At 32.7% G+C, this 13,717-nt stretch overlaps 1 protein-coding gene across 1 annotated transcript in view; it reads right to left on the bottom strand.

Annotated features, from left to right (window-relative positions):
- Window positions 1–292: 292 nt before the first annotated feature.
- Window positions 293–13,717, bottom strand: part of LOC145303462 (UPF0729 protein C18orf32 homolog) — a 40,781-nt gene continuing 27,356 nt past the window's right edge. Inside the window, exon 2 of the mRNA XM_080144800.1 lies at window positions 293–2,993. Coding sequence (XP_080000926.1) covers window positions 2,928–2,993 — 66 coding nt within the window. The 3' untranslated portion in view covers window positions 293–2,927. The remainder of the gene's footprint in view (window positions 2,994–13,717) is intronic.

Below are 13,717 nucleotides of genomic sequence, written 5' to 3'. Positions count from 1 at the left end.
TTCAGTGGGTCGGAGAACTAAAACTAATTTTACCTAATGATCAATGCCTTAAGCTAGATGGCCTGCTGCCAATTTCCTTACGAGAACTCTATCAACGTAGGGAGTAAAATATTGCCATCCACAGACAGTATTGTCTCACTGTTTACAGCTCATCAGTGCAACTAGATAAGCAAGTGCTCCAAGCTGAATAATGATAGTTAAATTTAGATGTCAACAATGTAAACATTTTTTCAGTTGAAGTTTAGTATTAAAAGAAAAAAAAAAAGAAAAATAAAAAAGATAAAGAAGAATCAACAATTATTTACATCGTGTTTATTCATGAACAGAGAATAAAAATAACAATTTCTTTTATTAGAAATATTTTCTTTTCTACAGGAGTTAAAGTAAAAATTAAACTAAAAACACTACATTCATTTTTTTTTTTCATAAGAAAATCTTTCTCTCTCATGTACACTTTAATAATAATTTCTTTAATTTTCATTTGAAAATATAATTTGAAATTGAGGAAATGGGACAGGGGAAGGAGCATAGGAATGTAAATAAACTTTTTGTCATGTCTTCTGTCAATGCGGGTTTGTATGTACCCATTTATCGGACTGTGTGTGTGTGTGTGTGTGTGTGTGTGTGCGTGTTTTTTTTTGTGAGAAAAGCAATGTGCATGATTACAGTAACATTGTTTTCTGTTACCAGAAGAGATTCAGATATCTATTTTCTTTCTACCACTATTTTCATTTGGAGGGGGAAAAAGGGTTGTCTATTAACAAGTTGCATAGGTTCCACTCGCATTCCAGCTGGCAATCATTTTTATAATTACAAAAATCAATCATGTCAAATTGAATGAAGGAGGCTATGTTTATTCTCCATCTTACAACACTATTCAATAGTATCAGGCGAGACTTTCAAGACGTTGCTATATGCGGATAGTTTTTTTTTTTTTTTTTTAGATGTGGCCTAACTTTGTTTTAAGTAGGGTTGACTAATCTTTGTTTGCTGTTCATAAAATTTTTCTTGTGGTCCTTAAGATATAAGCAAAGAATTGGAAAAGTTGGATAAAAATAAACAAATCGATCTTGCATACATTTCTAGTTTAGTAGCAAATGTTATCATTAATTATTGTCTCTGTGTTGTGTATAACTTTCCTATATGTGCTAAAAACTTTGTCTCCGAGGGTTGGTTCTTGTTCAGAATTCTCCCTATATTAAATAACGAAAATAAAAAAAAGCTGTATGATATATGTACTCATGACGAAACAAAAATATATTCTAAAATTCATAACATTAATCAAGTAGCTTTATTTTATAAAGAAAATCTTATTTAAGTCATTAATGGGAGTTTGTAAATTTTGAATTTGAATAATTAAGTTACCTCTTTTTTTTTTTTTGTTAGATTGGCAGACAATACAGTTGCTCTTTTGTTACTCATAAAATTTTATTTTATTTTATTTAAAAAAAAAATCAAACTACTTGATCAATTTACATGATTTTTGGAATATATTTTCATGTAGTCACAGGTATGTATATCATACAGATTTTTCTTTCTTTTTTTTTGGGGGGGGGGTTTTATTTAATACAAGGAGAATTGTGGACAAGAACTCCAATGTTCTATGGTGTTCTGAAGAGCAGTGTTTGCATGTGCTTATAAATTCATTAGTCTGTATCCAGATTTTACTAGATGCCCGATATGCTTTTCCAATGTTGATCAGAAAGTGTTATTGTCACTTGAATTTAATCCTTTAGTTAAGTTCAGGTCTGTTTCGAACAACTCTGGGTTGTTTCCATGCAGTTTTGTGCATCTTGATTATATATCATTTGTAACAGTTTTGTGCATCTTGATTATATATCATTTGTAACAGTATCTGTATTATTCATGTAAAATAAGGTTTTCTTTCCAAGTCTTTTGATGTATTTTTTTGGTATAGTTAGTTATAGTTTGCATTACCGTTTTTAAAGACATTGCCTAAGCTTGTTTCAGTTGACTGGATTAGTCTAGTTTGTCATATATATATATATATATATATTGCAGTCCCTAATTAGGATATAAGTATAATTTTTTCTTTTAATAGCTTATATTTCAGATTTGATTTTTTTTTCCATATAGATTGTACTAACAATACGAGAAAAGTTATCGTGGAGTGTTTGTTTGAAAAATTAAAAATTTTTTATTCGGTTTGTTTATTTAACTTGTCATGGTCATGTGAGGTCTTTCTTCCAGGAAATTTGAATTGCTCATTCTGTGTCATTTTATTCATAGTTTTGCTTGAAGAGCCTCAGTTAAATTTGACTTAAATCGAAATGTTTGTATATATGTTTGCAAAATATGTTTATATGAATAAAAAATTTTGATTAAATGAATATGCAGCTCTACTTGTTACTGAGTACTTTTATATAAATACTGTAAGGTTCATAGGATTGTTTGTGCAATCTTTATGAAAATTATACCTGAAATATAATTATGTATGCGCGAGAGATTAAATAACTTATTTGCGAAAAGAGAGTGATCAAGTTTAGAGGTAGGAAAATATTATAAATTAAGGCAAATCAATGGTCACCAGTCCGTACAAGTTAAATTAGTAATTGCAAGAGCATGAAAATGACAGTTACCATATTTAACTTGCCTACAGAGAGCTTCTAAATCATGAGAAAACATCCTACGGACATTTTACCTTGTAATTTTTTTTTCAGTCGGGTTGGGGGTTCTGTTAATTTTTCAATTGAAAGTTGAGCCACGTTTAGTTTTCCATAGATTTTTGAAGAGAAAACAAAAAACTAACAATAAAAAAAAAAAAATTCCAGATACAAAAATCAGATTAAATACAGGAATGCGGAGCTTGTATGATGGAATGACTTTCTGCAGGTAGATCTTCATGATGGAAACACAATAAAATAAGTAATACTTTGCCAATCATCACAGCTCTTTTCTCCAAGCGGTTAGTCTCGTTTTTTATCCGTTATGCATTCTTCTTGGAGGTGTTGTACTGCACTGTCTTCAGAAACCTGAAATAAACAAAATAAAAAATGGAATTTACAATTTATATTTTACCCCTTTTTATATAATTTTTTTTTTTTTTTTATAATTTATTTGGATTATTCAGACAACTGTTCTCATCTTGCATGTTATTTTCACAACATTTTGATGTAATCTCCAATCAACTTCAGGTGGTTTTTATTGAACTCAGGAATCTTTCTATCGAACTCGAAAATTTGCACAGAATTTGAAAAGGAACTCTTTATTTAATCCATAAAGGTTGCATGCTCCTGCTCCATCCGCCATGATATAATAGAAGTCTTAAATAATTCGCAATTGTATTCGTAGTATGACCGGCATTGAGAATTGAACATTTAACCTCCACAAATTGAATTTTATCTAATATTTTTACTGTATTTGTTAAGTCACGGGTGCTTGTGGACAATAATACAAATCATCCATTTTCATTTAAAAAATTTAGAAACATTGAATTGTATATATTAATAATTAATTTCTGTTAAACTGTTTTTAATTTTCAGAAATAAATATCAGCTATAAATTGTGATAAAAAAAAAAAGAAATAAAATGAATTAAAATATTTTAATAAAATTTAGAACATAGCTGATAATGTTTTTCAGCAAGAGAAAATATTTTTCAGTTTTTTAAATTGTTGATTACTTTAAAAACTTAACATCTAAATCTGACCCCCAAGATCGCCATGGGCATGGAATGTGTGCCTACATTAAAGATGGCTTCCCATGTGGCAGGGATATCTCTAGAGAAGATCCTAATTTTGCTTCCGGGTTGCACTTCCTTACACCACTGCATTTATATTTGCCCTCTATCGGCCCCACAACAGCGGAGTTACTATCTTTAAGAACACATCTGAGAAAATAGACCACATTCTGTCTGCACATCCCTCGGCTAGCATCCACATCTATGGTGACTTCAACGACCATAATGTGGAATGGCTGACCCACTCAAGTAAGACGGACGATGAGGGAGGTTGTGTCATGATTTTGTCATTGCTTATGACCTCACTCAGATTGTTCGCGAGCCCACCCGTGTGCCCGATACTACAGGTCAATATGCAAGCCACCTAGACCTTTTTCTCTCAACTTCCCCTGAGCTTTGTCCATGTTCTGTTCTTTCTCCTCTAGGATCGTCCGACCACTCCGTCGTATCAGTTAAGATAAAAATGAAATGTAATAAGTCCCCAGACGTACTCCTTCACCGTACTGTATACAGATACTCCATGGCTGACTGGGATAGCTTATGTACATTCATATCTGATCTACCTCTGCATTCCATGTTTAAAAAGGATGTGTCCTCTATAGTATCAGACCTGACTGAATAGTTAATTGTAGGCATAGACCGATTCATACCATCTAAAAAATTCCAACAAAAACCTATCAGCCAGCCATGGTTCTCCCCAGAATTTGCTGCGCACAAAAATCACTTTTTCCATAGCTATCAACATAATAGATGCACTGAGACTAAAGCTGCTTTCAGGAACGCCAGCAACCACGGTAAAAGAGTAATAAAAATGCAAGAGAGCTATATGCCTAGTCTGTTAAATCCAAAGTAGCTGATCAGCGGCTTGGTTCCCACCAGTTTTGGCAAATAAAAATAGGATCCTGAACAGAAGTGTGCGTTCTATCCCAACCATTATCAACGGACCAGAGGTCATCTCGTCAGCTTCAGACAAAACCAACCTATTTGCCAAGAACTTTGCAGCTAATTCTACCCTATGCGACGAAGGCCATCAACTCCCCATATTTCCTCCTATCACAGAACACGCTGGTAACATACAAATATCTGTGCATGAGGTCGCCAAGCTAATCAAGAATCTTGATTCCAGTAAAGCAACTGGCCCTGACACCATCCCACTTAGTGTTAAAAAAGCTTCAACCAGAACTTGCTCCCATACTTACGAAACTGTGTTTTCCAACACCCTGGAAAACCTTGTCAGTATGCCCTGTATTTAAGAATTCAGGTAATAAGTCATCTCCCTCTCAGTACAGACCAACAAGTCTCCTGTGTGTCATGAGTAAGTTGCTGGAATCCATATTAAATAGAGAAATAGTCAACCACCTCAGCAGAAATAACCTTCTTAGTGACACGCAATATGGTTTCCGTTCTGCAAGTTCTACCGCAGATGTGCTAACGGTTATATCTCATAGGATTAGTGAATCTCTTGACAAAGGCTTCCTTTCTAGGGCAATTGCTCTTGCATATCAAAGGCATTCGACAACGTATGGCATAAAGTCCTACTTCACAAGATTTCCAGCTACGGTATCACTGGAAATATTTTCTCTATCATTAAATCATTTCTCTCTGATAGGCTCATAAGAGTAGTGGTTGATGGACAAAAATCAGAGGCCTGCAGTATTAATGCTGGAGTCCCTCAAGGGTCCATCCTGGGCCCAACTCTCTTCCTGATCTATATCAATGATCTCCCTAAACACATACTTAAATCATTTGTTTACATCTATGCTGATGACACGACCATCTACGGCAACACATCAAAGGCTGTAAATGACAAAGTTCTCTCTGATTCTCTCTCCTCTGATCTCGAACGAGTGGTTCAGTGGGGGAAGACGTGGCTGGTTACCTTTAATGCATCTAAAACCAAACTCCTATCTTTACATCATCAACGCTCTGATCCCCATTTGGCATCAATTGAAATGGATGGCTCGTCTAGGAGAAGCCCCATGTTTTGACAAGCTTCTGGGCTTGACCTTAACTCCTGATCTGAAATGGAACACGTACATCAAGTCTGTTGCCAAGGTCGCTGGAAAGATGGTGGGATCCTTCTGCCGCTCCAGAAGATATCTCACTACTGATGCAATTCTCTATCTATATAAAAGCCAAGTACATCCAAGGATGGAATACTGCTGCCATATCTAGGCAGGAGCTGCTAAACACAGCCTATCCTACCTTGCAGAGTACAAAATAGACTTCGAGGCTTAGTGGGGGATGCCCTTTTCTCTTCCCTGCAACCTCTCTCCCACAGAAGAGACGTTGCAAGCCTATCTTTGTTTTATCGTTATTTCCATGGCAGGTGCTCTTCTGAGCTCCAATCTCTGGTCCCTCCAAAACTTTCCCCACTCTTTATCTATGCCTAAATCAAAACGTAAATTCTATGAACAAAGCTTCTTTCTTAGAACTGCACGCCTGTGGAGCTGTTCCGTCTGCCTGCTTCCCACCTGACTACAACGTGGATGTCTTCAAGTCCAACGTAAACAAATTCCTGATGAACCGCCCCCTTAAGTAGACACTTTATTAAATCTCCACACTAACGTACTGTACTTACAATAACCCTTATCCCTGAGTGGCTTCCGGGCCTTAATAAGTGGTGACCACCATAAAAAAAAAATAGAGGGGTGCAATTTCATGTCAGTATAAAAAAATGGTTCATTATTTTCACACTAAAAAATAATTGTGCAACATTTGCAACATACATGCTAGTTTATGGTGTTTTATCACATGACTAAACCAGTGAAAGGTATTGGAACAAATACACTGAGGACATTGCCAAGGCTACTGCAAAGAACGTGGGTTCCCTCCCTCTCCCATGCTAGAAAATTACTCACACCTGAGAGCATTCTGCATCTCTTCAAAACCACCATTCACCCATGAATGGAATATTGCTGCCACATTTGCGTTGGTGTATCTACCACTAGTCTCTCCCTATTATACAACATCCCCCAAAAAGAGTCTTCAATCTAATAGGGCTCATGCTGTGAATCAAACTTCAACCCATGTCCTATCGCTGCCATGTTGCATCCCTGTGCCTGTTTTACAAGGATTTTAATGGAATGTGCTTTAACGAATTTGAAGGACTTATGCTCTCTAGACAGGAATACCATTGACTAACCCGACAAGTAGCAAAATCCCACCCCTTCACTGTAGAAATCCCTTTCATCAAAGTGTTAGACTGTGAAATTCCCTACTTGTTTTTTGCTTCCCTAACTGAACCAACATGCAGAAATTTAACTCTTGCTAGTAATTGTCTGTATTTTTGAGATGAGGTGTTTTCATTTATTGAGATTGTCAGACTGACTTCCTCATCTTGGTTGTTATAGTCACAACGTTTCGGCCAGTTCGATACAAAACACCTGATGAAGGCTGGAGGGCAAAACGGCCGAAACGTTGTGACTATAACAACCAAGATGAGGAAGTCAGTCTGACAATCTCAATTAACTCTTGCTGTTCAACTCTACACATGGTGCACGTGTAGGCATAATCACAACTAGTAGCTTTCTACATCCAAGTGGCAATATGCCTTGTTTGAGTAACCAGATCGATCCAGAATTTTCACCATCAGACAAGATTTTGTAGGTTGAAAATTTTAAAGGATTAAATCTCACTTTGCAGTCAAAAATGTATATATCAATTTGAGCAGAAGAAATAGTAAAAATTATAACCAATTTAGGACAATTGTTGCACGCACACACCTTTGTGATAATCATCTTTTATTCTTGTGATCTCCTTACATCAAATGGCTTCTGCCTTGTCTGGAGTGATTCTATAAATTATATACATGGTAAATAGCTGATGATCCCATTTTCTATTTAATAATTGAAGTTCAGGTTTCTCCCCCCCCCATCCCCGTTATATAGTTGAATTCGCTTCCGTAATTGTGAATTTTACAACGATAAGTCGCCTTATGCAACTTACGTCTGCAATAGGTTGAATTTAGTTTCCGTGGGAATTTAAACTGCATTTATTTTATTTATTTATTTTTTTATATAAAATACTCAAAGCTTCTTTAGACTATATATATTTTTACAAGTGTATGCATATTTAGGAAGTATGTTTTCATTCAGGCAAATAATTAAAATCATGGAGTATTTTTGAAGGTATTTTTTCAATTTTTCAAATAATCCATTTAGTATTTTGGTCAAGTTGGTGCATGCAAGTTCTGTAAAGTTCTTGTGCCATTTTTCTTTCTTTTATTGAGAGTACTTTCAATTTGATTCATCCAATTATCAGGCATTGTTAGCGTTTATAACTATGTCATTCACTGTTTATTTTTTTAATGCATAGTTATTTATGACTTTAAAAGGAGCATCTGTACTCATAAGATGTTGCATGAGAACGTGATTACATGTGATGCACACACACAATTCAAAAGGATGTTGTTTAACGGTTAAGAATTTGGTAATGTTAATTAACATGTTAAACACTTTAAAATTCTGTGACTAGTCTCATAATTAATATTATTGAGGGATATCTAATTTTAATGGCTTTGTATCATGGTGTATTGTTTTGGGATTATTAACTAAAATGTGTCTATATTGAGAAGAAGGGACAATCAGGTTTTTCTAGGTGTTGTGAAATTGAGCTAGTGTCGGAGAGATGCATGGTCAGGCTATAGGAAAGTGTTGTGGTAGTAAAACATTGGTTGTTTCACAACTACTATCTTACCTTGATTTTTATTTGATAATTCATAAACTATGACATTTCTGTTAAGACATTCTTTCTTGCAGAACTAAAACTAAGCTTCTTTATTTATATGATATAGAAGTATTATTATTTCTATACGAAAAAGTCACTTATTATTTTGCCATCTAATTTACATAAGTGTTTGTGGTGTGTTCAAATACACCTTTTTTTTTTTTTTTAGATGCAATGGCAATGTTTCTTCTAATGTTCACAAAGAGATCAGAATATTACCAAGTGGTTGAATCAACAGTGAGAAAGAGCAAGAGAAATACACAGCTAAGAGAGATGGTGACTTGTTCAGTTAATTATGCTTAAAAAACTGCTGTTTTCATTTATAACTCAATCACAAAGAATAAATGTTGCTGAACTTACATTTAGTATAATTATACAGATAGATGCATACACATTATATACAGTGCCATGCAAAAGTATTGGATACATTACATTTTTCTACATAACTTTAATTATGGTTCAAGATTTTACCTAAAATTTGGTCAGTATATTTCTATTACTATTCTAACTAATATTTGGGGTAGCAATTGCAAAATTAAAGTTTAGAAAGTTTATATTAAAGGAAAAATATAAATCAACTAACGCAAAAGTATTGGATACATTGATTTTATATTTGGTTACATAGCCTTTATTGCGTTCAACAGCTTCCAATCGCTTTCTATATTTGCACACGTTTTTTGCAAAGATATGCAAGTATTTTGCACCATTCTTCTTTGCAGAACTGTTCTAGTTGTTGAATATTTTGTGGATTCCTCTTGTGAACATTGATCTTCAATATTTTCCACAAATTTTCAATTGGGTTGAGGTCTGGAAACTGACTGGACCAAATAAGAACATCAATTCCGTTATTGCTATTATGTCCCAACAAATCAGCAGATTTCTGGAAGTTTTGCTCCAGTACCTTTGGATGAAAAACACCCTCATACTATAATCGAACCACTGCCAAACGTTACCGTAGGAATGGTAATCTTTTTGTTATAGGCAGTGCCATTTTTACGCCATACATGTGTTGCTGTGTTTCTTCGAAATATTTCGATTTTCGTTTCGTCTGATCAGATTACCTTGTTCCAAAATTTTTGGGGTTGTTCCCCATATATTTTAACATAATTCAAACGTGATTTGACATGTTTAAGCTTCAATAATGGAACTTTTCTTGGGGACCCTGATACAAAACCTGCACAATTTAGAACAGATTGTATCCTTGCTCACATTAATCCCAGCTTCTCTGAGGTCGGTTTGAATTTCACGAGCAAGAAAAGTTTTTTTTGTACCTTTCTGCTTACCCACCTTGATTTTTCTTTTTTGTTTAATTTCCTTGGCCAAGGACATCTTGGAAGATTTGCAACAGCTTCACCAGGGTTTTTAAACTTTCTAATAACTTTTCCAACTGTACTAAGATAGATTAAGTTCCCTTAATATTATTCAATACCTTTTACCTTCTTTGTGCTTATCAATGATTTTTTGACGAATGTCTATTGACAACTCTTTAGTTGTAGACATTTTTATAAATGAACTGGTTGACTTTGAAAGAGTGAGCCCAAACTGGAAGAATTTTATAAAATTATTTTAATATAAAGCTCTCTGATTGGTCAGTGAAAACTCGTTTGCATTATTGCAACATGCTAAGCAAAAGTCACTTAAATTTATTTTAGAAAAAGAATTTTTTAAAAGTGTATCCAATACTTTTGCGTTTGTTAAATTTATATTTTTCTTTCAATGTAAATTTTCTAAAATTTAAATTACTACTCCAAATATAATTTAGAATAGTAATAGGAATATACTGACCAAATTTTAGGTAAAATTTTGAACCCTAATTAAAGTTATGAAGAAAAATGTAATGTATCCAATACTTTCGCGTGGCACTGTATATATAACATATACACACACATTAACATGCACAGATAGATGCATACATACATGCAAATACATAGACATATGTTACGGATATAACATACATATACATAGACACATACAGATAGATGGTTGGATAAATTGTTCTTGAGCCCCCCCCCCCCCCAAAAAAAAAATTGGAGGTAACATGATAGGGGCTGGGTCAAAAGGATATAGAGCTCATTCAATTCCTGGTATTCATTCTACTATAAAAGTACAATAGTATTAATAAAAAAAAAAATTATCATGAATGTTTCTCACTTATAAGTAACTTCGAAAAAAAAAAAAAAAAAAAAAAAAAAATTTCAAATTTTGGTTTAATTTACTTTATTGCAAAAATAAAATAAAATAAATAAATAAAAAACAAGAATATTTTGAAATATTTTCCTTCATCCCCACCCACCCCAACGTTCCATGTATTCTGGCAATATGTCTCAACAGATAAAAACTAGTACAGACTAGAGTATAAGTGAATAGTGAAAATGAAAATAAAGTGAAAATGAAAATAAAAAAATGAAAATAAAAAAAATGAAAATAAAAAAAATGAAAATAAAAAAAATGAAAATAAAAAAAATGAAAATAAAAAAAATGAAAACAAAAAAATGAAAACAAAAAAATGAAAATAAAAAAATGAAAATAAAAAAATGAAAATAAAAAAAATGAAAATAAAAAAAATGAAAATAAAAAAAATGAAAATAAAAAAATGAAAATAAAAAAAATGAAAGGAAAAAAATGAAAGGAAAAATGAAAGGAAAAATAAAATGAAAAATGAAGGAAAAAATGAAAAATGAAAGAAAAAATGAAAAGAAAATGAAAAAGGGAAGAACGATAGGAATTAAATTATGAAATAGAAAACGCTAAAAATGAAAAAATGAAAGAAAAATGAAAAAAATGAAAGAAAAATGAAAAAAATGAAAGAAAAATGAAAAGAAATGAATGAAAAATGAAAAGAAATGAATGAAAAGAAATGAATGAAAAGAAATGAATGAAAAGAAAAAGCAAAAAAATATATATATTTGCCTATAATACCATAAAAGGAAAAAAAATAAGTGTATAGGTAGTATTATGCTTGAGCAGATAGTTTTTGAAGGTCAACTTAACCCCAGGTTAACCCCACTCTTGTAAGGAAAGGTTAATGACAAGTTCAAATAGAGTGTCAGCCCAGCAAGAAAGACCCCCTACCCTCATCTACCCCTAGTTAGGGATCATTTGCCACATACTGTAAATTAAATTTTTAAGATGTTTAAGATCTGATGAAATAATTGTACCCAATTACCCAAGTTCTCGTCACATTAAAATGAAAGGGTTTTATGTTTGATACTCATTCATTAGTGCTGATTTTGTTAACTCTGCCCAAGTCATTGTTGTCATAGATGCTTTTACTTTTTATTGGCACTTTCCCCAGATACCTACCTCATCCATGAATAAACAAAAATAAAAAATACCAGGTAGTTTTATTTTTATAAAGAAAATCATTAAGTAAATTTGAGTCTCCCCCCAATGTTAAGAATGGCTTTCTAAAAATCATGATTTGAAGTCATCTCCCTATTTCCTTCAACCTTTTTTTCACACACTTGTAGTCTAGCCATAAATTAGATTTGCTTTATAAAAATAAAACTACCTTGACATATACTTTAATTTCATTAACATTTTAATATAAATTTAATATCTTGCTAGGTAATAAAGCAAGCATTTTTTTTAATCTCATATGTAAACAAAAGAAAAATGTATAAATTGGCTGAAAGGTACAAAAACAAACAAATTTTAAAAAACACAACTTTCAGTGGTAAAAATTATATAGAATCCAAATATGTATCTCAAAAGGATATTCACCAAAAGATTTAAGCTTAGGTATCCGATTCTTATTTTTATTTATTTTTTTTTTTTTCGTAACTATATCAAGATAAATCATTTGGTATTCATATTATTTGGATTCTTTAGACTACTGTTCTCATCTTGAGTGTTATTTCCACAACGTTTTGGTCAATATAAGCTCCGACCTTCTTTTGGTGTATTTTGTCAATAATAATGGGAATAAATTGAAATGTGTAAATAACACTCAAGTGTGGGTCACCCAAAAATACAACTGAATTATTTAGGACTTCTCAGTCATGGCTAATGGAAAGAGAGTATGCTCGCCCCTGTAGATTAAATAAAGGCTTCTGTTCGAAATTCTGTGCAGACAGAAAGATTAACCCCCACCCCCTAGTTTGACAAAATACACCTGGAGAAGGTCAGAAGAAGGTCAACCGAAATGTGAAAATAATACTCACGATGAGAACAGTAGTTTGGACATCCTATACAAATAAACAATCCTCATCTCAAAAATTCAGAAACGTAAAAATCATCATTTTGCTGTTGATTTTTTTTTTGTTTTTACCTTCTTTCTTGTATCTAAGTAAAATGTAAGTATTTACTATTTAAAAAAATTAAATTGACATAATAAAAAGTAGACAAATCCCCACCTCACATATACTTGTAACTTAAAGCATTTTCTTTTTAAGTTTAAGCAGTATTGTTTTAATATCCACCTTTAACTTAGAAAGAATATTTATTTATAAAGATTTTCCCCACAAACATTACTAACGAGAGAAAAAAAAAAAGCAGCCAACCCATCCAAATTAAAATTTTCTACTTCTTAAGCTACGAATCATAGAGAACTGCTGTTAGGTGAAACATGTGACAAGGGTGGGAAAGTGGGATTGAAAAATTGGTGGCCACAAGGAAGGTATTAACTTGCAAAAGGGCCCAAGTAACCCCATTGAGACTTTCTGGTAAGGGCGCCTCAAGCAATTAGCAATAAACCTCTTCTTAAAGGGTGAGAAGGCAAAGCTTAAGAGCGTGGACCTCCTAGAACTGCACAAGACTAGAACTTATTTTATACTTGGCAGATTTGTTATTGGGTAAAAAAAAAAAAAAAAAAAAAAATGTACAGAACTAGTCGTACAACTCGTTCATATTAAAACTTACAATAAAACTCCATAATTCAATAAATTCCATTTTTACTTGTAATTATTTTTCTACTGGATCATTTTTTACCCCCCAGTCTTAGAATTTATACTAACCCGACATGATACGCACGAGTATGGAATAATAATTTCAACTGAAATAAGTTGGTTTAAAAACATCACTAACCTGCACAAGCACCGCAACTACTAGACGTTTTACTGATTATTCACGATTTTACTTTTAAAATTTTAAATAAAAAAATGTCTTATGTTATTCACACCGTTCATTTTCTTTAATACAGAATTTAAAAGAAATGTGAACAACGAGTAAAAACGTTATATTTTAAGTTTTTTTTTTTTTTTTTTTTTTACAAGTGAGTCACCACTTATCAAGGCCTGAAAGCCACTCAAGGATAAGATGGTAGTTTAGTAATCGTTAATGATGTAGATTG

The sequence above is a fragment of the Euprymna scolopes genome, chromosome 19 (assembly GCF_053919585.1).
Source record: "Euprymna scolopes isolate OS-2025 chromosome 19, ASM5391958v1, whole genome shotgun sequence".
NCBI classification, from domain to species: Eukaryota; Metazoa; Mollusca; class Cephalopoda; order Sepiida; family Sepiolidae; genus Euprymna; species Euprymna scolopes.
Note: the sequence above shows the minus strand (reverse complement) of the source record. Positions and strands in the feature narration are given on the sequence as shown.